The 22075-nt window shown below is 40.7% G+C and overlaps 1 protein-coding gene across 1 annotated transcript; it reads right to left on the bottom strand.

Annotated features, from left to right (window-relative positions):
- Window positions 1-1964: 1964 nt before the first annotated feature.
- LOC122785240 (membrane metallo-endopeptidase-like 1) lies at window positions 1965-19964 on the bottom strand. The gene is made up of 9 exons (XM_044050963.1): window positions 19931-19964; window positions 18783-18959; window positions 17800-17844; window positions 17364-17423; window positions 17030-17191; window positions 16812-16892; window positions 15338-15433; window positions 14851-14969; window positions 1965-2057 (listed from the first exon to the last, which is right to left on the bottom strand). The coding sequence occupies exons 1-9, from the start codon at window positions 19962-19964 to the stop codon at window positions 1965-1967; spliced, it is 867 nt and encodes a 288-aa protein (XP_043906898.1).
- Window positions 19965-22075: the final 2111 nt, after the last annotated feature.

The raw sequence follows: 22075 nt of genomic DNA, 5'->3' as shown, positions 1-22075 counted from the left end.
GTGTGTGTGTGTGTGTGTGTGTGTGTGTGTGTGTGGTTTGATGGATGAAACACAAGATCTGATTATCCAACTGTGGTCAGAGTAATATTTAAACCACTGGGACCTCATTTCACTTCTGTGTTTGCAATTAGGCATGGGCAGGTCAGCAGAGCGTGTGTGTGTGTGTGTGTACGGACACACTGAGAGACAGACGGACAGACAGGAAGTGATGTAATCCAGTTTCAGATGGGGTTAGAGTGGAGACAGACTGTCACCCTTGGGGCTGGAAGACGATGACTGATCGTCCAATCACTGGAAGTGTCGCAGTCTATGCAACATTACTTCGGCCAATTGAGCGTCACCATGAATTAATACGGCCATCAGTCTGCCCGGTAACAAATAAAGCAGACGCCGAACAACAGGAAGAAGAATCTGGTCGTGCTCCGGCAAGGACAGACCACCAAACACAGTATTTAATTAGCACAGTTGAAAGTTCACATCAATAACAATAGTAGTAGCACTTCCTCACATTTCCTAATTAGCAAATGATTTAATATTTATTATAAATGACACTCGTTACTTTCTCTCCCTCATACTTTTTGACCCGGGCAACTTATCTGCCATGACGTAACGCAGTGTCAGCATTGTTGTGCTCACTCACATAAATACAGTGCTAAAAGAAAGGGTTTATTAAACTCGCTCAAAAGAAATAGCGTTCACTTTGATTGGTATGCGCTAGAACAGCTGTCCCCAACCTTTTTTGCACCACAGACCGGTTTAATGTCAGAAAATAGTTTCAAGGTGTGGCGGATAAATACAAACAAAAACAAAATAAAATGACTCTAACGATATGCAACATCGCCCCAACGATACTGCACAGAGCGCAGCCGTGTGCACCGGCTGGGGGAAAAAGTCCATCACTGCCACTGACCAAAGGGCAAATGTGAAGTCCCGCCTGTTAACTGCACAGCAGCCGGTAACGGAGGACCCAGATGACGCGAGCCAGGACACGGGTGCTGCGTCTACAGCAGCAGCAAAAAACACACCGCGCTTCCGATCAGCCGTCATTTGCGATCTCCAGCAGTTGATCTTCTTGTTGCGACCGTGACATGTGACTCCGGTAATTTTCCAAAATAAAACATCCTTCAGAATCTGATAATAAATAAAACGGAAATAATGTAAGTTATGTATTCTTTCTGTGCGGCCCGGTACCGGTCCACGGCCCGGGGGTTTGGGACCACTGCACTAGAACACGTTTTCTCTGCTGTCCCTGTTCAGAGCAAACAATGCATGTATTGAGTTTTGCTTCTCTGAACGGGCAGCACTGTTGCCTCATGCAGCGCCAGTTAAAATAAACAACGTGGACATAGTTTAGACTGGCTGTTTTCAAAGCACGTATAAAAACTTGGACGACATCATTTTCCTTTTTAGTTTTGTTTTTCTTTCATACCGAGGTCTAGTTCTGTTTAGAGCTTCAAGTGATGAAAACGTATTTATAACCTCTGTGAGACAATTTGATGGTAGGAATTGCAGCCGTTATATTTGACTCCAGCAGCATCAGGTTTCTGTTTAAATACTCACCAGCCTCATCATCATAGTCACATTAGCTTTAACTGGAAAAACCTGTTTAAATGTAGTTCCAGACTCCGCCTCCATATGTGTGCACCTTTTTTATTATGCTAAACATATGGATATGGAAGCATCTTCTGGCTTTTTAAGTTGTGTTCAGGCGCTTTTCCATTCTACAGTTCTAGCACTACTCGACACAAACACACAGACTAGTGACTTGTAAAGCAGCTGTTATCAGTGTAACTGAATCATTCAAATCAGTGAATCAAAAATATTTGGACTTCCTGCAGACTCCGTCTGACACAGTCACTGAACTGAAATACAAGTGAACAGGTTGTGATTCAGCTCAGTTCTGTCACTAAACACACCTGACTCTCAACTCTGTTAAACGTTGAGAGGTTTTAGAAATGCCTTTGCTAAATTTTGCCGATGAATCCGTGGGTTTGATTCCTGCGCTGGACGTCGCGCTTCATGACTCTTTCAGCTGATATTTGAAGGTTGAAGTAGAACTGAAAACACAAAGAAGCATCCATTTGAATTTCAGAAGTGACTTCTGGAGTGTAAAGAACGAACACCCCAATGCTAATGCTGTTCTCACACACACACACACACACACACCCTCCAACAGGTCTGATAGTATTGCCTGACAGAGCCCGTTTTCACATGAAGGATGTAACATAAACATGTTATATCATCTGTATAACCAAAAGTTACACACTGCAGCTTAAGGACAAATCTTCCCCTTCTTAAGTTGCCTAATTATTTAAGTTGTTCCAAAATGTTTGTCTTTCATTTGAAATAAACTTAGTATTAGAGCACAAACATCTGCTTTTGCTTGTTTGCTTGCTGTTACTTCGCCTATACCCCTCAAGACCTTCCTATAGTGTGTGTGTGTGTGTGTGTGTGTGTGTGTGTGCATGGGTTGTATTAGTTTTAATGACAAAATAAACTACACTTCAATAGAAAGACCATACGATTAATGTTGACGGCAGTTTTGAATCATTAAATATGACACAGGTTGTACTCAATATTGTATTGTTCATAACCACCTGCTGTCACCCTGCTTTGTTCTGCAACTATAAACTCTGTGTGTGTGTGTGTGTGTGTGCGTGCGCGCACATTAGCCCTGGGTTAGTCATTAGCAGTGCTACAGGGAAGGAGGAAGGAGATTGTGAAACACATTAGTTCAAGAGTCGGTAGAGCAAAGGACCACACACACACACACACACACACTCAGCATATCCCTGGTGTGTTAATATATAAGCTGTGATGGTGTACCTCAGGGCAGCGGCACTCACTGTAGTGTTTCTTTGGTAAACATTTACACACACACACACATACACACACACATGAATGTGTGTATACATACTGATTACATTCTGGACAAACATTCTCAGTCACCGTGTTGCTCAGGGATTGCGGTGCTAATTCATGATGGAGTGCACGCACACACACACACACACACACACAGACTGGTTTGCATGACTTCAGAGGACATTTCATCGACTTAAATGAATTTCCTGGAGACTTAATTGAACCTTAACCTTAATTATTAACCTAATCCTAACCTCAACCTAACCTTAAAACATGTCTTCACCTTAAAATGTGCTAATTTACGTTCTCATAATGTGACTTTGTAACGCACACTATAGTTGGTGAAAAGGGTCAAGGAGGATGACACACACTGGATGTACATTAGCTGTTGTCCCACATGTGATTATATGGCCTGAAATGGCTATTATTGAAATAAATTATTCATTGTTTAATCTGTGGTTGCATTTACAGAACATTTAAACCACACACATATTAGAACATAGGGTGATGAAAACATGAGTGCCATGAGATACTTGTTGATCATTGGAAGGAGAAGAAGAGGTTAAATAAAGCAAAGAAGGAGGCAGTAATGCAACATGACAGATGCCAACTGCCATCAAAGCAGAATGAGACAGGTGACTGTCGGGAAACAAGCACACGCACACTGAGAATACTGACATGTATGTAACACACCGACTTTGTATAAATATCTCACGCAGTAACAAACTCACAAAATCATAATTATCACGACTACCCAATGGGAAACGAGATAGAAATTTAATTACAAAGATGAAAACACGTAGAAGAATAGTAATGAATCATACTGCCAACTGGGTGCAGTGATTTAGATCAAGGCAAATTATTATTATTATTATTAGTTTTTGAATTTTATTATGAAATATTATGTTTAACTTTAGAGGCATGAGCACATTTGGTGATGCTGTACATACAAGTCTGTTTAGACTGTAACCACACAGTCATATGTACAGTATGAGCGCATTCAACACACACACACACACACACAGTAAACCAGGTCTCACTGAATCCAAGCTGGAAGCACTGATGAGAATCCACGTTTAAACCTCATTAACTAACAAACCCTGGAGAGAGAGTGTGAGACAGAAAGAGACAGAGGAGGGGGAGAGCTGGAGAAACGCCGGTGAAATTAAGACGGAGAAAACATGGCTACAGAAGGAGAGTAAGAAAGAAACCCTTGAGTGTACGCTTGAATTAAACAAATGCCCCATGAAAAGGCATCCTTACGTCTTTAATCATGCTTTAGTTGCCACTGATGACTGTTCTCTGTGAACGTTTCCAAATGATGATAAAAAAACATCATCCTGTAGCATTATGTTTCTCCCCAAACATATTGTTTACAATGTAAATGATGTATGTACGTGGTTTTTAGGGAGGACGAGTGTATTTTCTGTTTCCTGCCTGAAAAATGAACCTGGCATCTTCTGGTCCACAAGGTCTCAGCGAACTAGAAATATTGCTTTAGATTAAAATGTGTGTGTTTTATGACTTAGTTAAGTTTTACAACATCTGGTAAGTTTGCCTTAAAGAACTTACAAATGGAAAATTTAGAAAAATGGCAACAGACCACAGAAACCTGACCTTTGACTAATTGATGCAGTGATCACAGAAGGTTCATGAAACCGACACAACCTCTGCACATGTGAGGTTCTTAGAAAATCCTCTAAACCAGTGTTTCTCAAACTTTCTATATGGGGACACACTTTTTAAATATGGCAACGTGATGTCACAATAAATCACAATATGAATTGTAACCTGTGAGCTGATATTCTGGTCTACTTTGTTTGCTTTCTTTGAGTAGTCTACCTGTCTGTGGCTCTGAAATGACAGCCAGGCTCTCGTATCCCTGCTGCAACCTTTTGCTTTGGTTATGATGCATGATGACACTTCACATTTAACAAATCACTCACTCACCCACTCCTCTTTTACTACTTTATCCAATCCCAGCTGACACAAGAGAAAGGCGGAGTAAACCCTGGACAGATCGCCAGTCCATCACAGGGACACATACGGTCCTCTTCCACTATGGTCCCGGCTCGCCTCGCCTCGGCACGACACGGCCTGGTTCAGGTCGCATCTCCACTACAAACAAGTACCTACACAACGTGGGCGGAGTCATCACTGCACGGCTGCGTGAAACTGCGGTGACACACACACAAGTGACTAGTGACTTGTAAAGAGTTGTTTTCAGTGTAACTGAATCAAATTACTAGAATCAGTTAAAGGAATACTTCATCGTCTTGCATTTAGCTTTGTATTACTAGAATAGAGGGAGTATTTTTGAAAGATTGGGTTTCCCAGCCTCAGTTTCCTGAGTTGATACGTGCTCACCAGTGACAGTTGGTCCTGTTAGCGTAACTGTTAGCAAAGATGGCGGACACTGTTTACATCCTGGTAACAAGGTCCCGTCCCCCTACGACTGACACTTGGCAGGTTTTGTGATGCCACTCAGACAGACAGACAGACGACTTTATTGATCCCTTTGGGAGGTTCCCTTGGGGAAATTAACACTCACGATCAGCAATGCTGTCGCTAAATACACCAGACATTTCCCTGGTAACTGTTGGGCTCACTTGGAACCTCGCCAGAGCAGGTACTAAAATAAGTGGTGTTTCCACTAGCATAGTACCTGGTACCAGGTACTATGCTAGTGGTTTCACCTACCAGGTACTATGCTAGTGGAAACACCACTCTCAACCATCCACTCTCACACTGACACCAATGGTCAATTTAGAGTGTCCCGTTTGCCTAATCCCCAGATGTGTGTTTATGGACTGTGGGAAATGGAGAACCCGGAGGAAACCCACGCACACACGTGGAGAACACGCAAACTCCATGCAGGAAGGCCCTTGTTTCGGCCAGTGTTGCGAACACGGGTCTTCTTGCTACAAAGGCAAGGGTGCTAACCACTATCATCACATCTGTACGTCGGTCCTTCACCTCCAATTTCTGCAATAATCTCCATGACAACCATTCAACTCAATTCACAAACCTCCAGGGAATGTTAACCCGCTAATGTCACTGTCAAATACTTCACACGGCACGTGTTTGCTTAGGTCGTACTGACTTTGGCTCTTATCACGATGATACACTGTGATCCTGTGTGTTGAGAATGTTATCAGCTTTTTGGACACCAGGGATTGAAGTTAATCTAAGTCTGCTCACAGCTAACAGCTGTTACACGTCCTGCTGTCTCAGAGCAGAGTGGAGCCGACTGCAGTTTACTTAAAACTCCTCCTTGGCCACAGCCCACAAGGAACCGTTCACATCTGTTGGACCTTCTTTTATTTGACACCTCTCCCAGTCTTTTCATTTGATGAGGCTTATTGAGACAAAGTGAATTCATATGGCTGTGATTGAAAAAAATTCAACCACAGCCAACAGCAAACGATTGTTTAATAGACCAGGCCTTGTAATTCACAGTTAACTTATCTTTGTTGTTGTTGTTGTTGTTGTTATTGTTATTCTGCCTCTGTTTGGTCTTCATGAAAATAAACAATGTAACATTGTTATGCTGTGTCCTTCATCTTCTGACTGAGGGAGCATTTGTGTGTATACAGTGGCAGGGCAAGAAACATCAAATTACTGTACAGTACAAATGGGATTTTTGATCTGTAGAATTTGCTTCTGTAATGTTTGGTGTTTTCAGTTATATTGCAACTGGTTTGCAGTGGTATTGTTTTATTAGTACATAAGTCAGTCTAAGAAAACCATTTTTAAAAGTTTGAAGATTTTTCCCATTATTGCGATAATATCATCCGGGGGTTGCCCATGGCCTTGTGGAAATGGAACTTGCCATTGCCAGTTCATATCTTGACAGGTCAAGGGCTGGGCCAATCTCCATCGCTCTCCATATAAATTGACCCCAGCCATGAAGGGTACACATGAAGGGTACACATGAAGGGTACACATTCAGTATACTCCTAGTGCCGTTCCCTAGAGCCAGGGTAAATGGGAGGCAGTGTTGTTTTTGGCAGCCATTTTAGATTTAGTCTTTTGGACTAATATGCTTATTATTTTTAGTCAGATTTTAGTCATTTCAATATGTGATAGTTTTAGTCGACTAAAACTCAAAAAGGTTTCAGTCTAGTTTTAGTCAGTTTTAGTTAAAAGAAGAAGAAGTATAGTCTTTTAACAAATGTATTTAGGTCAAGTATTGGAGATTGCTGTTGGGCAGAAACCTTTTATCTCCATATGTGAACTGTTATTTTCATGAATTGATGCCTACTTCATCATACAAGAGTGTCACACATAATATAGTGACTATTTTTTTAACAAAATAAAAAACAACGAAACAAACCTAAGCCACTGAGGGGCTGCTATACTGGTACACATTTATTCACTGCACAACAAATAAGTGACCTCCACCCAAACTGTGCAGACACTAACATGAACTCTGCAACTTAACTGCAAATGCCAAACAAATGGCTCACATGTTTGCGATTCCAAAAATGGCAACAACGACGCCAACGCCGGTCAAAAACTGTGTGCTTGCCCCGTAAGCAGCACACCTGCCTAGCAATTACCTGCTATTCTATTTAGTCATTTTCTGCACCTCACAGTACCGTGCGCCACCTACTGTGGCTTCCAGGTATTACATGAACAAACACATAAGCCAAATTGTGCCAAAGTGGCTCCAACACATAAGTTGGGACAATGAGATTTCCTCCATACACTGATTTTAGAGATGACTGTTGTACTGACATGTTGTCCTACTGCCTCCGAGAAGGCAAACAAATAAATAATTCAATGCAGCTCTAAATGTTGTGGTGGCATTCCACCAAGGGTCAGAGTAAAGTGATTCTATGTCGCTGTGTGACAAATGACTGAAGATAGAGGGAGCGACGGGGAGGAGAAGACAGAAAATAGAATGGAAAAAGAAGGAGCTGATGAGCCTGAGTGGAGCGGAGAAAAGAAGCAGGAAACTAGACAAATATTAGCTCTGTCTATAAATCACATGTCAGCCATATTTCCCTCATCACGGTGTATTTGTGTGTGTTTACATTCATGTCTTCTGTGTGTGTGTGTGTGTGTGTGTGATACATGCATCAGGATCAACACCTGCAGAGGGTGAAGTGTGTGGTTCAGTTTGTGGTTTTAACACTTTGTTAACAGACAAATGGCCTCTATTGTGGGAAGTGTGTGTGTGTGTGTGTGTGTGTGTGTGAGTGAGCAGATGACATGAAGATATGAAGAAAGAAAAGAGACAGACAACAACATGGTCAGACTGTTGAACCTTTAAATAACAGCTTCTGAATCATGTTGATGGTACAGTGATTTATAATAGGGAAAATGTGCTTCTTTCATTCCCAATTCACACCTTTAATGTCTGTTCTTGCCCAACATATCTTCAGTGGGAAGAGTCTATCTCCTACAACAAGCACAGATTTGAGGGAGAGCCCGTTTCCAGCAAGTTCAAGATAAACGCTCAAGTGAACATGTGTTAAAAAGACTTAAGGCTCATATGATAAGAGATACATGTGTTTCTTACATACTTCCATGTATCCTAACAGAGAGAAGAGTCCACACATTTCCATGACTGTATCTCATGGTCTGCAGAAGTGAGCGTCTAGACGTCTTAAATACACAGCATTCATCTCCAGAGTTCAGGGAAATACACACAGTTTGATGGGTTGATTCTGAGCTGATATCATGACCATCGATCTGGTCTGGAACCTTGTTTGGTAGCAGTGTTTCAACCCACATGATGTGGTTGTGTCAGGGGCATAGATCCATTCTTAAACCTCCTAAACTGCTGATAAAACACAAGTAGTCTTTGTATGGTTACAGCCATCTTGGAAACCCATGTCAGGGTCGCTGAGGTTGCTCCGAGGTTCCGAGTTGGAAATCCAGGTTCAGGGACCTCGGGAATTTTGAGTTCCGACTACAAAATAATTACCAATGATGCCAGTCTTCATGTTTTTTTTGTCAATGCACCTTCCTTCTCATTGCGTCATGTCAGAGCGGCATCTTGAGGTGGTGCATTGTGAACGTTTTAGTAAAATTCTACAGCCAAATATTCAAATCTTATAATGTGTCCATGTTAAAGAGTAGATCATCAGGGGTTTCTCCTCTACTGGGATCTGCAATGTGATGCTAAGGATCTGAAAACTGTCTTTGGTCTTTGTAGTTGACTCCACACACACCACTGTCACACAGGACACAAACATTTTCATTCACAGACAAACTTTTCTGAGAGGCCTTTTACTGGACGCCACCTGGTCGAACATTTCTCCACCATCCATCTGAGCATGTGTTTTCAAGAGGGTAAAGGAGATCAGAGAAGGCCGGGCTGCCACCTTATGAGCATCGTGACAGTTTTATAGCGTCAAGGTGTGGAAGTGAGACAGGAAGGAGGTACAGAAGACAGAACATCACCCAAAGAAAACACAAAAAACACCATTAGAGGGACAAATAAAAGAGGACAGGGTGAAGGGGTCGGAGTGTTTGGGGCAACAATGGAGATGCTATCTGCTGAGCATTGCCAGCCGTCTTTGAGCTGACATGAACACTGACGGGAAAAGAATGAGAAGAACGAGGATGAAGACGAAAAGGGGAAACTGAGGAATGAGCTAAAACCTGCAAGAAAAGGAATACTGAGAGGAGAGTGGAAGTAAATAAAGACACAGACTCAAGCGGAAAAGAGACTTGTGCATAACTTTGAACTAAAAGAGAGATGAATGATGGAGGAGGAGGGTGAAACTGAGATGGAAGACAGAAAAACAAGGAAGAGGGAGCTGAGGCACCAGTAAGTGGTGGATGGAGTGGAGAGATAACAGTGACAGAATTACCAGCAGAGAAAAAAACAAACATGCAATTTATTATTTGTGAGAGTCAGAGATATCCAGAGGGAGCAGAGGGATGGAGGCGAGGAGACGCCGGGGTTACTGAAGGGCAGCAGAGTCAGGAAATGTTAGCCTGTGTGAACCTAGCCGAGTCTGCCACTGATTTGACTTCTTGCATCAAAGTTTTGCATCACGTGCATCTGATCTCTGATATCATAGCCCATCATTTCTGAGAATATGTCAACTACTAGATATGAGCACTGGTGAGGAATATTCAGAGTATTTGTTACCGATACCGATACTTTTAGATGTCCTACTTGTGTATATTAAAAATAATGTATTTGATACCTCTGTATAAGAATTAAACAAGCTGCCAAATATCAGAATTTGTTTTCTCTTTAATCAGAGCAATTAAAGACAATCTGTGCAAATCAACAAGTCAACTGAAAATATGTGCAAATCACATTTATAAAAAAATATCTAAAAAAAAGAGAAATAAAATAAAATAAAATAAAACATGTTTTAATGCAAAATCTACAAAAACATTCTGGTATTTTATGTAAATGTATCTTATCTACGTCTATATGCCTGTGATGGTGGCACTGTGATGTATTTTCACTATACCTGAATATTGCCTGACTCTCTGTAGAGCTTCCAAGACAGAGGTCTGCTTCACTCGGGCCGCAGGCGTGAGGCTTTTCCCTGCACTCCCCCTCTCCCCCTCTCTCCCTCTCCTCTAATCTCCTCCGCTGCAAGTCGTCGTGCTCTTTGGTATGGTTCACCTTTAGGTGTTTTGTGAGAGTTGTGCTATTACCACAATACCTGAGACACTTTGAGCACAAATCACAGGTAGCTTCATTAGAGCTTACTGCTGTGAAATGTGTCCAGACGATGCTCCTCTTTCTCTCTGCCATCCTGTGCTTCTTTCCGTCTCCGCTGTCTCTGGCTGTCTCTGACTGACTCTGACTGTCTCTGACTGTCTCTGACTGTCTCTGACTGTCTCTGACTGACTCTGACTGTCTCTGACTGTCTCTGGCTGTCTCTGACTGACTCTGGCTGTCTCTGACTGACTCTGACTGGCTGTCTCTGACTGTCTCTGGCTGACTGATAGACGACTGGTGGCGTGTGTGCATGCGACACGAGCTGCCGAGCGTTGTTCCATATCCGACACACACACCTATTTGTATGTGAAGCTGGAGCACAGATACTATTTTGGGAGCTACACTGCTACACAGAACAATACAAATACAATACATAAAAAACTGGACATAAAAACCTCTTAACATTTGAAATGAAATGTGAAAATATGAAAAAACGAAAATAGGAAGGGGGGGTGTGGCTTATTTTGTTATCATTTCTTGTCCTTACACCATCATCTGTTGTCTTTTCTTGTTGAAATAACAGTTTGCAGTGCAGTTGCAGTAAATAGAGTTTCATCGCTGCATAGTCCATTTTAGTCAGGAGGCTACTTTTAGTTGTAATATTTAATTTTTAAATTTTCTATCCTGGCCATGCATTTATTAATCGTTCCATTTGTCTGTTTCAAAGATATCAGAGGTCAGCATTAAAGATAGATACACCTTTCTAATATCAAATAAAATAAACTATTTAAGTGGCTCTGTGTTGGTGTGGACCTCTGACCAATTATGCTAAGGGCCCCCAAAAGCTTAGCACGGCCCTGGTTTGTTATTCATATTAATAGCAGATGCTCAAGTTACATCTAATAATACGATCACCTGATCAAACACAAATTTCCATGTGCATAACATGTGCATTTTAAAACAATACTGAGCTAAAGCTAAAGCTAATATGTAGCCGCATACTGTTCTGAAATGCACAGTGGATTATTATTAAAATAACATTTTTAATCCCTGTATGTGACTTTGAATGAACACTAATGTAACATAGATTAACAACGTTAAAGAAAACTCACCCCATAAGAAGAACGAAGGTTCGGGGTGCGTTCTTCTTCTTTTCTTTTTCATCGCTGGCATCATGTCGTCATCTCAGAACTACTGTTTCTGTTCACCTCCAGGTGTCCAGTTATTCTCAAGTCCTGTCACTCTCGTTCGGGGCTAAATAATCACCCGTTTGCGTGTAAACTCTGGAGAAAGTGTGCTAGCTTCCATGCTAACGCGTTAGCTTCAATGCTTAACAAGCCTCTGCCTTCGTTCAGAAGCACAGGCAAAGATTTGCGCTGTAACAGCCACGATTTAGTTCTTCTTCTGTGTGTGTGTTCCTTTGTCCATCTTCAAAAACAGTGAAAACACACACACACAGTAACAGTGAGGAGCAGCAGCTGTATATTAAGTAGCCATGTGTTTCCTCTGTGAGGAGCAGCTGATTGGCCGAAAAAACAAAAAAAACAAAAGCAGTGGATGTGATATCTCCATTCACTGAGATTTCACATTGATGGTTTTAAGACCCACAATACTGGGATTTCAAGAAACTTCAACTTGCATCATTTTGGGTGAAAAAGCCAAACAAAAATCAGTTTTCTTTGTTTACTCAGTTTGAGCTGGGCTGATTTGTTGATGGTTTTGTGAGGCGGGTCAGAGGTCACTGCCATGTTACATTCTCGTTAGCTGTACTCGGAGTCACTTACGTATTTCCGCTCATGTAGTTGTTATGGGAGGAGCAGAGACGCTTTGGAGACCACCTCCCAAAGATATCCAATGTCAGTCTGATCACAAAAACATCATTTGAATGCCAGGTGTGATTGATGAATAAATAACCCTGGCAGTACTACTATTATTACTACTGTTGTTTATTTTTGACCACTAGCCTTTAGCGACTTTTGTTTCACTTAAATGCGACAATTCTAAACTACTTTGAATAAACAGCATACTAAGATAGAAAGATCAAAGCATAACACACACACACACGCACACACACACACACACATTGTTTTACGGCCTGCCATCAGGGTGTATTGTCCAAACAGCAGGTTGTGTTTTGGATGGCTTGCTTGCTAGCTTGAGGGAGACAAATGAACACACACACACACACACAGCATTTCATCACTGCCTGCAGGATGGGAGCTACAACTGGCATCTGCTATGTCCATGTGTGTGTGTGTGTGTGCATGTGTGTGTAAATGTCTCTAAGTAATTCAATTTTCTCCTCTCCATAAACTTGTCTGTCTCTGTGTCTCAGTGTCTCTCTCCTGCCAGAACACTGGATCTGTTTGGTTGAAAGGCTTTTCCTTGACCGCTCACATTTCCTGAAACGATCACAAAGCTTTATTTTCATCATCACATTAAAGAGGAAATCCTACGTATGCTCATCAGTACGTATGCTCATCAGCATTCTTATTTGTCCGTCGTTCAGTCCACGTGATAGTCTCGTCCTTTGATCTTAAAATGAATAGATAATTGTTTAATGCAACGAAATGGGAACAACTCACAGAAAAGGCCAAGAACTCTGTTTCCATTAGGTTTGATAGGTTAGCTTGATTTTAAACATATGAACGTGACTGTCTTTGCACTGCAGGTCACAGAGATCGAGATTGTTCTAGTTGTACATGTACATATATATATATATATATATATATATATGTATGCATATATATATGTATACATATTTATTTAATAATGAAATGTTCCAGATCCGTCACAGTACATAATTGGTAATCACTCGTTAGCTGTGGCATACCTCAAGGGTTTATTCCAGGTCCATTTGAGCTCTCATTAGATATGCTGACGACACCCGCTTATATCTCAAGAACAAAATCTCTGCTTAGATGACATCAAACGCTGGTTGTGAACAAAACTGACATTATTTAATTTGGTCCTCAGGCATCTTTGTGTTCTCTTTGACCCACACGCAGATCAAAAGGTCGTGGACATTGTGAGCTGGGAATCATGGCCAAATAAAAATCATGTTTATACAGAAGAAACAATTATTCATGCCTTCACCACGTCTCCTATCATTTGGGGTGAATCGCAGACGAATAAGAACATTTTTAACATGAAAAGTAACTGGAATAAATAAAATGATGCTGGCACTGTAGTTTAAATGAGCGCGTTAACCAAACTAAGTTTGAGCGGCTGTTTTATTTTCCCAGCGTACAGAGTTCCAGAGCTAAGGCTGTAGAATTTCCTGAGCACACGATTAATGTTGATGGGCGAAATCCCATTAGTTTTTTCCTGAGCACACGATTAATGTTGATGGGCGAAATCCCATTAGTTTTGTGAGGAATATTTCAGCACATATCCATATACACAGTACAATATGAGCCCTGACAGCACACTTGCGGTCTCCGTAATGGAGATGCACGTGACCACATGAAGTAAGAATAAAGGAACATACTTAGTGAGATCTATTAATATCTCTCTCTTTACTCCCCGTACTCTTGGAGTTCTCTGTCATCACTCTGCCTCCCTCCCTCTCTCATGTCTTGATGGAGCGCCTCTTAGCCAGTCAGACCAAACCATGATTGATGTCGCCATTAATTAAGTCGGATATTCCTCTATTTCAGAAAAGCCCGTCTCCCTGCACAGTCAGCCTAATGACAATTATAATTTGTTCATTAATAGATGCCGCTCTTCCTCCACTCTCACGGGTTAGACATGGAGGGAATAAAAAGAAAAATCACCTGACTACAAAATGAAAGGTTAGGGAAATGATGTGAGGTGTCAGCAGGGCTTTTCTAGCGAGGAAAACGCTCAGGCAGGTTCCAAGTGAAGCGACTTTCGTTTTATGTCGCATTTGTAGTAGTGATATAAAGTAAACAATAATTGTGCAGAAGTCACAAAATTAGACTGTTTTTCTTTAGTTTTTTTCATAAAAAGTGAACTTTGAACTGTGACTTATTTCCAAATTTCACAAATTCAATCCGATTTTAAACATTTTGAGTACTTTTTGCACAGGTGTGTTTATATAGACGGTGAAATAAGACACTCTATATTGCACATTCTTATAGTTTAAACATAGTAATGGAAAAAAGGAGCGGAAATGCTCTGCGTTTGAAGGTTTAATCCACAGCTGAAAAAAGATCATTTTCCTCCTGTTTGGGTGACTGTTGCTATAAACTATAGTTACCCAGCTATGTAACTATTTCTAATATTCAACACAATCTAATGAGCTCAGAACCAAAGAGACAGAGTAATTCCAGCTAATAGATAACAGTTGATATCGTTTGTGCTGTGATTAACAATAACCTTACACAAATGATGTGACGCCGAGAGTCCTGGTCATCTGTCCACACATTCATGTCCAGCAGAACCTTCTTGTGGTAGCGAGCAGTAAGCGTGGCCAGTGTGTCCTCGAGGCTCCACGTTTCCCCTGCAAACAGGAAGCCACACTTCACTTCACTGTTTCTGTGAAGACACATGTGTCACCATCACAGTCACCATCCACTATTTAATTCAAGCTCAGTGTCAGGAGCCGGCGTAGACTATTTACAGCATCGTTCACAGCCGTGACTGAGAAGCCGCTTCCTCACCCACTCATCACACTCCACACACACCTGTCTACTCAGCTGAAGAGGCGCCTCCTTGAACCCAACGACAAATCTTATATTCAGCATTTCACCGTCCAAATATAGCTTTACTGAACTCGTGCATTTGTGACTGTGCTTGTTTGTGTGTTGCAGGTGCACATTTGCATTTGTTTGTACAAACTACACAGAATATGATGAAGGTGTTTTCTACCTGTGGTGGTGTTCCAGTCATCAGACGCCACTGGCCAGTCTCCAATACTCTCAATGAGCCTGAGGAGGGGCTGGGAGTCACGCTGCTCTATCAGGCCTGCAGGTGAAATAGCACATCACAAACATACACACATATATATATATATATATATATATATATATATATATATATATATATATATATATATACATATGTATGTATATATGTATATATGTAATATATATATATATATATATATATATATATATATATATATATATATAAATATATGTATATATATATATATATTAAAAATAACACTCTTGCCACAGCAATGAACTTAAAATTGCACAAAAAGTGTCTGAGCGCAAGAAAGGAATATACACTTTTTCTTTGTTTTCTCTGTTTATAGCAAAAGGTGAACTTATCATGTGTTAACTGACACTTGTTGGGTGAAAAATTCTAATCATTGAACCATGTGCACTCAGCACTATTCCTCAGCGTCTGTAGCGTCTGCGTCCGTAACATTTGAAACTATATTAAGACAAATATTTGATGCATTTCATCAGTTTCCTTTATTAGGACATGAACTTGCATGTATTTCATTGCATTTTTATTTACTTATAAAAGTTACATTTTTACCATGTACAATAAAAATTTAAAGGTTTCAAAAGTTGATTTTTTTTTTTATTTAGTTTCCTTATAATTAAATAAATAAATAGGAGTACAAATATTTGAATTACATTTTTTTACATCAATATTTCTCTCTTGTTGATCATCCAATGTTATGAATCAGTTAATTAAACAATGTCTCTATAATTTGAAACATATAATACCTAATTTAAATAAATCAGTTAGCCGCTGCAATGTTTTTGGTCTGTGGGAGGAAATCTGGAGAAAGCCGGGGAGAGAGAACATGCAAACTCCACACAGAGAGGCCCAGACTGGGATGCAAACCGGTAACCTTGTTGCTGCAAGGCAAGTGTGCACCTTCAATCCATGTCTTCTTTTTTTTTTTTTGTGTGTAATATATGAAATGTCTTAAAAAGTGAATCCTGCAGGAATTGTTGCAGAGGAAAGAGCAACAGATCCAAAATGTTTAGATATACCCTGCAAGTGCAGTGGGAATAATACACAACTCCTTATATGGACATCCTTGGGGTGTGTTTATAGGTTGCATATTCAGGCTCCATTTTCTTATGTGTTGTTGAGTCAAAGTTATGATTCATGTTGTATCACATTTTTAGAAGTGATATAAAGTAGCAATAATTGTGCAGAAGTCACATAATAGACGGGTTTTTCTTTTGTTTTTGTTCGTAAAAAAGAGCCAAGTGAACTTTGAACTGTGACGTATTTCAAGATTTCAAGATTTCACAAATTCAATCGGATTGCAGACACTCTATAGTGCACATTCTTATAGCCTCTGTATATACTGTACGAAATGGAAAAATGCAGCCGGAATGCTCTGTGTTCTAAAGGTTAAACGTCTCCTTACTCTCATTCATGCAGGAGCTGTAAAGGACTTTGGCTTTTTTGACAGCGTCCCTGTCCTGCTCGCTCTCCGTCTCCAGAACACCTGCAACATCAAAGCAACAAAATGAACGTCTGCTCTGAATGAAACCCGCGCAGAGCAACTGAGCGCTGCCGCCCACTGACCACTAAAGACTAAACCCACGACCCTGTGGCCTTGTTTGACCATGACTGACAACTGACCTTTGAGGACAATCTCCAGCTTGTCCCTCAGAATGTCAATGACACTGTGATGGGAGCTGGTCTCTGGGATGACATGGCGCTCCAGCCATCCCCCGCAGGCGTACTGGTAGAAATTATCACAAGGCTTCACAGACTTATCCATATTCTGCAAGAGCCAAGCAGCTTGAAGGCGTCACAGGCACAAGACAGAGAGAGAGAGAGTGAGGAAAGAGAGACAGTGAAGATAGATTTAAAAAAAAAAAGAAAAGTTTTTGCATTGGATGACAGAAGACGAAACGGCAGGGAAGCAAAAGATAAATAAATAAGTGCAATAAAACCAAACAGTTCCTCTCACCTGCACTAACACAGTCCGCAGTTGTGCACACATTGTTGTGATCAGAGCGAAACAGCTGGCCTGGAAAAAGACCAGTGTCCACACACACACACACACACACACACACACACACACACACACACACACACACACGAGAGAGATTATGAAAATTACACCCCAACTGAGGAAAAGGGGCAGCGCTGTGTAAAAGTACAGAGATGATTCTAATTTGCCTAAATGGACGGTCTCTGTATGTGTGTGTGTGTGTAATGTTCAATGTCTGGCACTGTATGCAGCGTCAGCGCTTTCCTTCCACTTGTGTGTGTGTGTGTGTGTGTGTGTGTGTGTGTGGCACTGCTGATCAGGCAGTAAAGGGATTTACAGAATATTAGGACGGTGTCGCGGTGCTTGAATGTGACACGTGCCAACCCAACTTGTCACCTCAGTGAATCCTCACCTTCTCGTGTTGAGCTCTTTGACACGCTGGGCCTGTTAGATTGCTCTGGTTTGACAGAAGAAACATTATTTCAACAATGATGACACTGTAATTGCACCTTTTATTATTATTTTTTTAAAAAAACCCACAATTTTCTAAATGAACATCCTGAAAACTCTTGCTTTGATCATTTTCCATGAAAGGTGATTTATACACGGTGTGTTAAAGTAACACTTACGTAGTTAAAGGGCGCTTTCACCCAATTTTCTTTTCACTGGGTCAAATGAAGAATCATCTTAAAATCATTATGATGTTGCTGTGTTTGTTTAATTACATTTTTTTCAGATCTTTTTCTCATAAAACTTGACAGAAACACAGTGTAGGGCAGTGTTGGTCAATCCCAACTTCCTCTGTTGTTGGAGGAATGAGACATCAGATCGAGCGAATAACACATTTAGCGCTGGAAATTGGTAAAACAACAACAACAACAAAAAACCTTTCATTTGACACTGATTTCATTTGAGACCAAATACACTGTGGATTTATTTTAACTTGAACTAAGTGTTCTATTGTATTTAAATACACTCTACACTCACTGTATTTGGTTCAAATTAGAATTGGTAATAAATACACTCTTTTAATGTTGCTTTAACACTGAAACATGTGTTTTTTATACACTTCGCTTGGACATTTAACTGTAGATGGTGTTAAAATCCTTGTATAATCAGCTGCTGTTAATAGTTACTTGGTTAGTGTCTGAAAATAACTCTCCATTTTAATATTTTACAATCTCGTAATGTACATTTTCAATATTGTACAATTTCTGAGTTCATTTAACACTTTACTAGTGGTTCCCAAACACCAGGGAAGTGTTGACGTCAATTCAGATTTCAAATTTGCAAAGTTTCTATATGTCATGACAGGCTTTGCAACCACAAAACACAGAATACTACAGAATAAGTAGATGCTTCATCACTGCAGCCGTCTGTAATCTCTGTGATTACCTTTCACAGCTGATGTGTAGAGGACGACCAGCCCAGCCAAGGCACAGCTGACCAACAGCAGCAGAATGGACAGACTGATTTCTGCGACAGTCCAGCGACGCTTCCCAGGTTTACCTGATTTCTCCATGATGTCCATTTGACTTTCCGATTTGCCCATATTCCTCCGGACTGCCGGCTCTGTGGAGAAGACAGTGAGGTAAAATGCATCCACACTGATTTTATGTGTATTATATTACTTATTTATTCATCATCAATGTCACCTTACAGTAATATGACGAGAGTTTCTCTTATAAAGAGCACCATAATAAGTAATTAGTTCCTAAACTGGTGTTAGAATCACAATAAGAAATAAAATTTGTGACACATGAAATGAAGTGTCCTTTTGGGGACTTACCTATTTGAAAAATATACATTAAGTGGAGTTCACTTCCATCAACTGAAACACTGGTTAACACCACTAAGTGAAGACTAAAAGCCGGCGAGGAGGCTTTGAAGTTGCTGGGTCAATAAAGGGTGAGAGCCACTGACATAACACACTCATCTTTGTGTCACGAGGACATAAAGAAAACTGATGTTTGAGCTCGATAAGAGAAGTTCTTCATCTTCACCGGGAGTGAGTTTAAAAGACAACAACACTCTTTTATGTCATTACAACAAGACCTTTAATTTAGCTCGGTATCAAAACAGATCTTTGCTCATGCCAAAGGTGGCATGGTGAATGCCCTTAAAATATTGCGTACGATTGCTTTTTTGAAAAATGTAAATAACTACCGATCGAGCCATACGGCCTTAGTTGCTAAAGTGATTGTTGTATTATAGTAACAGTGGTTTGACAATGCTTAACCCACCTGCTGTAATAACCTGGCCACATTCAGACTCTTTATAATTAAACTCCCATCTGTTGTTTATACAGTCTCAAAGCCAAAGACTTGTGTACAGTGAATGTGACGGTAATGCTGTAAACAATGAGGGAAAATGTCAATTCAACACACACACACACACACACACACGCACAGGCACGCACACACTGAGCTTTTATAATAATTACGTACGTATGTGCGAATACAATATGGCAAATGAGCTTTTGTGCAGGGGACAAAATGGCAATCACCCACGGCTTTCAGCAGCATTGCTTTGCATCTATTCACCCGGCGGCACCTGTTTCTCCATAACCAACCCCATTGGCCTATCATTAAGCCTGACAGGAAACGCGGCTGTAAATCAGACGTTCGCACTGCTGCGGCCCATTAGCCCTTCCTGATGAATACTCATGGGCACATCGCCGGCACTACAGTGATGAAGAGCGGACAGGGGCTTGTTAGAGCTTCACTGCCGTCCTCACCAGCTCACGGCACAGGAACTAACTCTCTCTCTGAGGGAAAACCGTGGCCCAAACATCAGAAACACTTTACAGACAATAATAATCACTGTGCAGTGACCTGTTGCCCTTTATGAAGAGTTAGTTACAGCTTTGTGTTTGTACATGCCTTCCTCTCGTCTCTGCTTTTTAACCCTTAGTGCTAACGCAGGTGCACCCTCTGTAAATTGCCATGGGAATAATACTCCTTATATGGACATCCTGGGTGTGTGTGTTTATAGGTCACATATTCAGGCTTTAAAAAATTTGTTTTTTTTCGTCTTCTTATGTGTTGTTGAGTCAAAGTTAGGATTCATTTTACATCACATTTTTAGTAGCGATATATAAACTTTGAACTGTGACGTATTTCCAAATTTCACAAATTCAATCCGATTTTTAACATTTTGAGTACTTTTTGCTCAGGTGTCTTTATATAGTTGGTGAAAATTATTTTTTTCTGTCTAGGTTGTGCTGAAAAAAAGGATATAAAACACTCTATATTGCACATTCTTATAGCCAGCCTCTGTATATAATGTACATTTAAACATAGTCATTGAAAAAAGCAGCCGAAATGCTCTGTGTTCTAAGGGTTAAAGAAATCTATGATAACGTGCTTTGTCACTATATCAACACATTAGTATATCATGCATTTATTACCCAGGCAAGACTAGTTCAGTTCATCATAATTGTAAATTGTGTCAAAAAAAACCCACAACTATATATCAATACTGTTTTGAATCATAGACACAATTGCCAGTTGATCCACAGCAGTGAAACATTCTGTTCACAAACACAGTATTTGCCACTTAAAACTCGTTTTATTTTAGATGAAAGAATAATTAGAATCTGCATAAATGTGTGTGCGCGTGTGTGTAGTGCTGGACGTGCAGCTGTTGTTATGACTAAACTTCATAGAGCACGGAGCGCACACAGTGCAGCATCTTGAATGTTTAAACATTTATTTATGAGGCAAATGGTCTTTAACGACTTTAGTGTAAGAACCTAATTATCAAATATCATGGACATTTCAGCAGAAAAGAAGAAGCGAGAGTAGCTGTGTTTTAACTCAACAAATGAAAAGGTTCGATTTGAAACCGCTGAATAAATGTGGCTGTTAGTCGATACTTGGAGCTACCTGTCAACAACAAATAATTGTTACACCCCGAGTGGAAGTGGAAGGTGCAGCAGCTAATCCTGCTGAGGTCCACAAACCAGATGGTAAAGACAACCTGTCTGTGGCTGGAGAGGCAAAACCAAGACCCTTATTAATAACAAGACCTAAAATAGCAAAGTGCTGCTCGCTGCTGTGAGTGCAGGGGGGAGTAAGTAGTGGACTCTAACAAGGATGTTGCGTTTTTATTAACCGCAAAATACCGGCAACAGAGACAGAAGTTGCGCTGTGATGAGAGGATTTGTGCTTATTATCCTTCTTCAGCAGAGAGCTGCCTCTCCAGTTTTTTTTATGCTCAGGCTCCACAGAGCCGTGCAGGCCTCTGCAGATGGTGTGATCACTCAGCTGGAGGAGTTCAGGAGACGTATAAACACAATCTTCAGACTTAAGTGGCTCCATTAAATCAACTCTGTCTCCGAGGAGCACAACTCTCGGCGACAAGCGTTACTTTACACGCTGTAAATGTTGCTAAAAAGCCTTTTTAAGGAAGACGTTGGTGCTATAAGTCCGTATAGGTTGCTGCACGGCCATTATTCGTATTATGAGAGCTTGGGTATGACTAGTTTTACGCTGCTCTGCACACAACAGGTTGATTTTGAAATTGTGAAACGTGTGATGCATTCATTAACCAACACGTACTGAAGTGGTGAAAATATCAGGGGAGGAGGGGGGGAACTATATGACTATGAATCTTTGGCTTGAACTGAACGAGTGGTTGAATTTGTAAATCCCGCTCCTGATTCAAGTGGTTTATCTCAAGTCAGT

Source organism: Solea senegalensis, linkage group LG19 (genome assembly GCF_019176455.1).
Source record: "Solea senegalensis isolate Sse05_10M linkage group LG19, IFAPA_SoseM_1, whole genome shotgun sequence".
In the NCBI taxonomy this organism is placed as follows: domain Eukaryota; kingdom Metazoa; phylum Chordata; class Actinopteri; order Pleuronectiformes; family Soleidae; genus Solea; species Solea senegalensis.
Note: the sequence above shows the minus strand (reverse complement) of the source record. Positions and strands in the feature narration are given on the sequence as shown.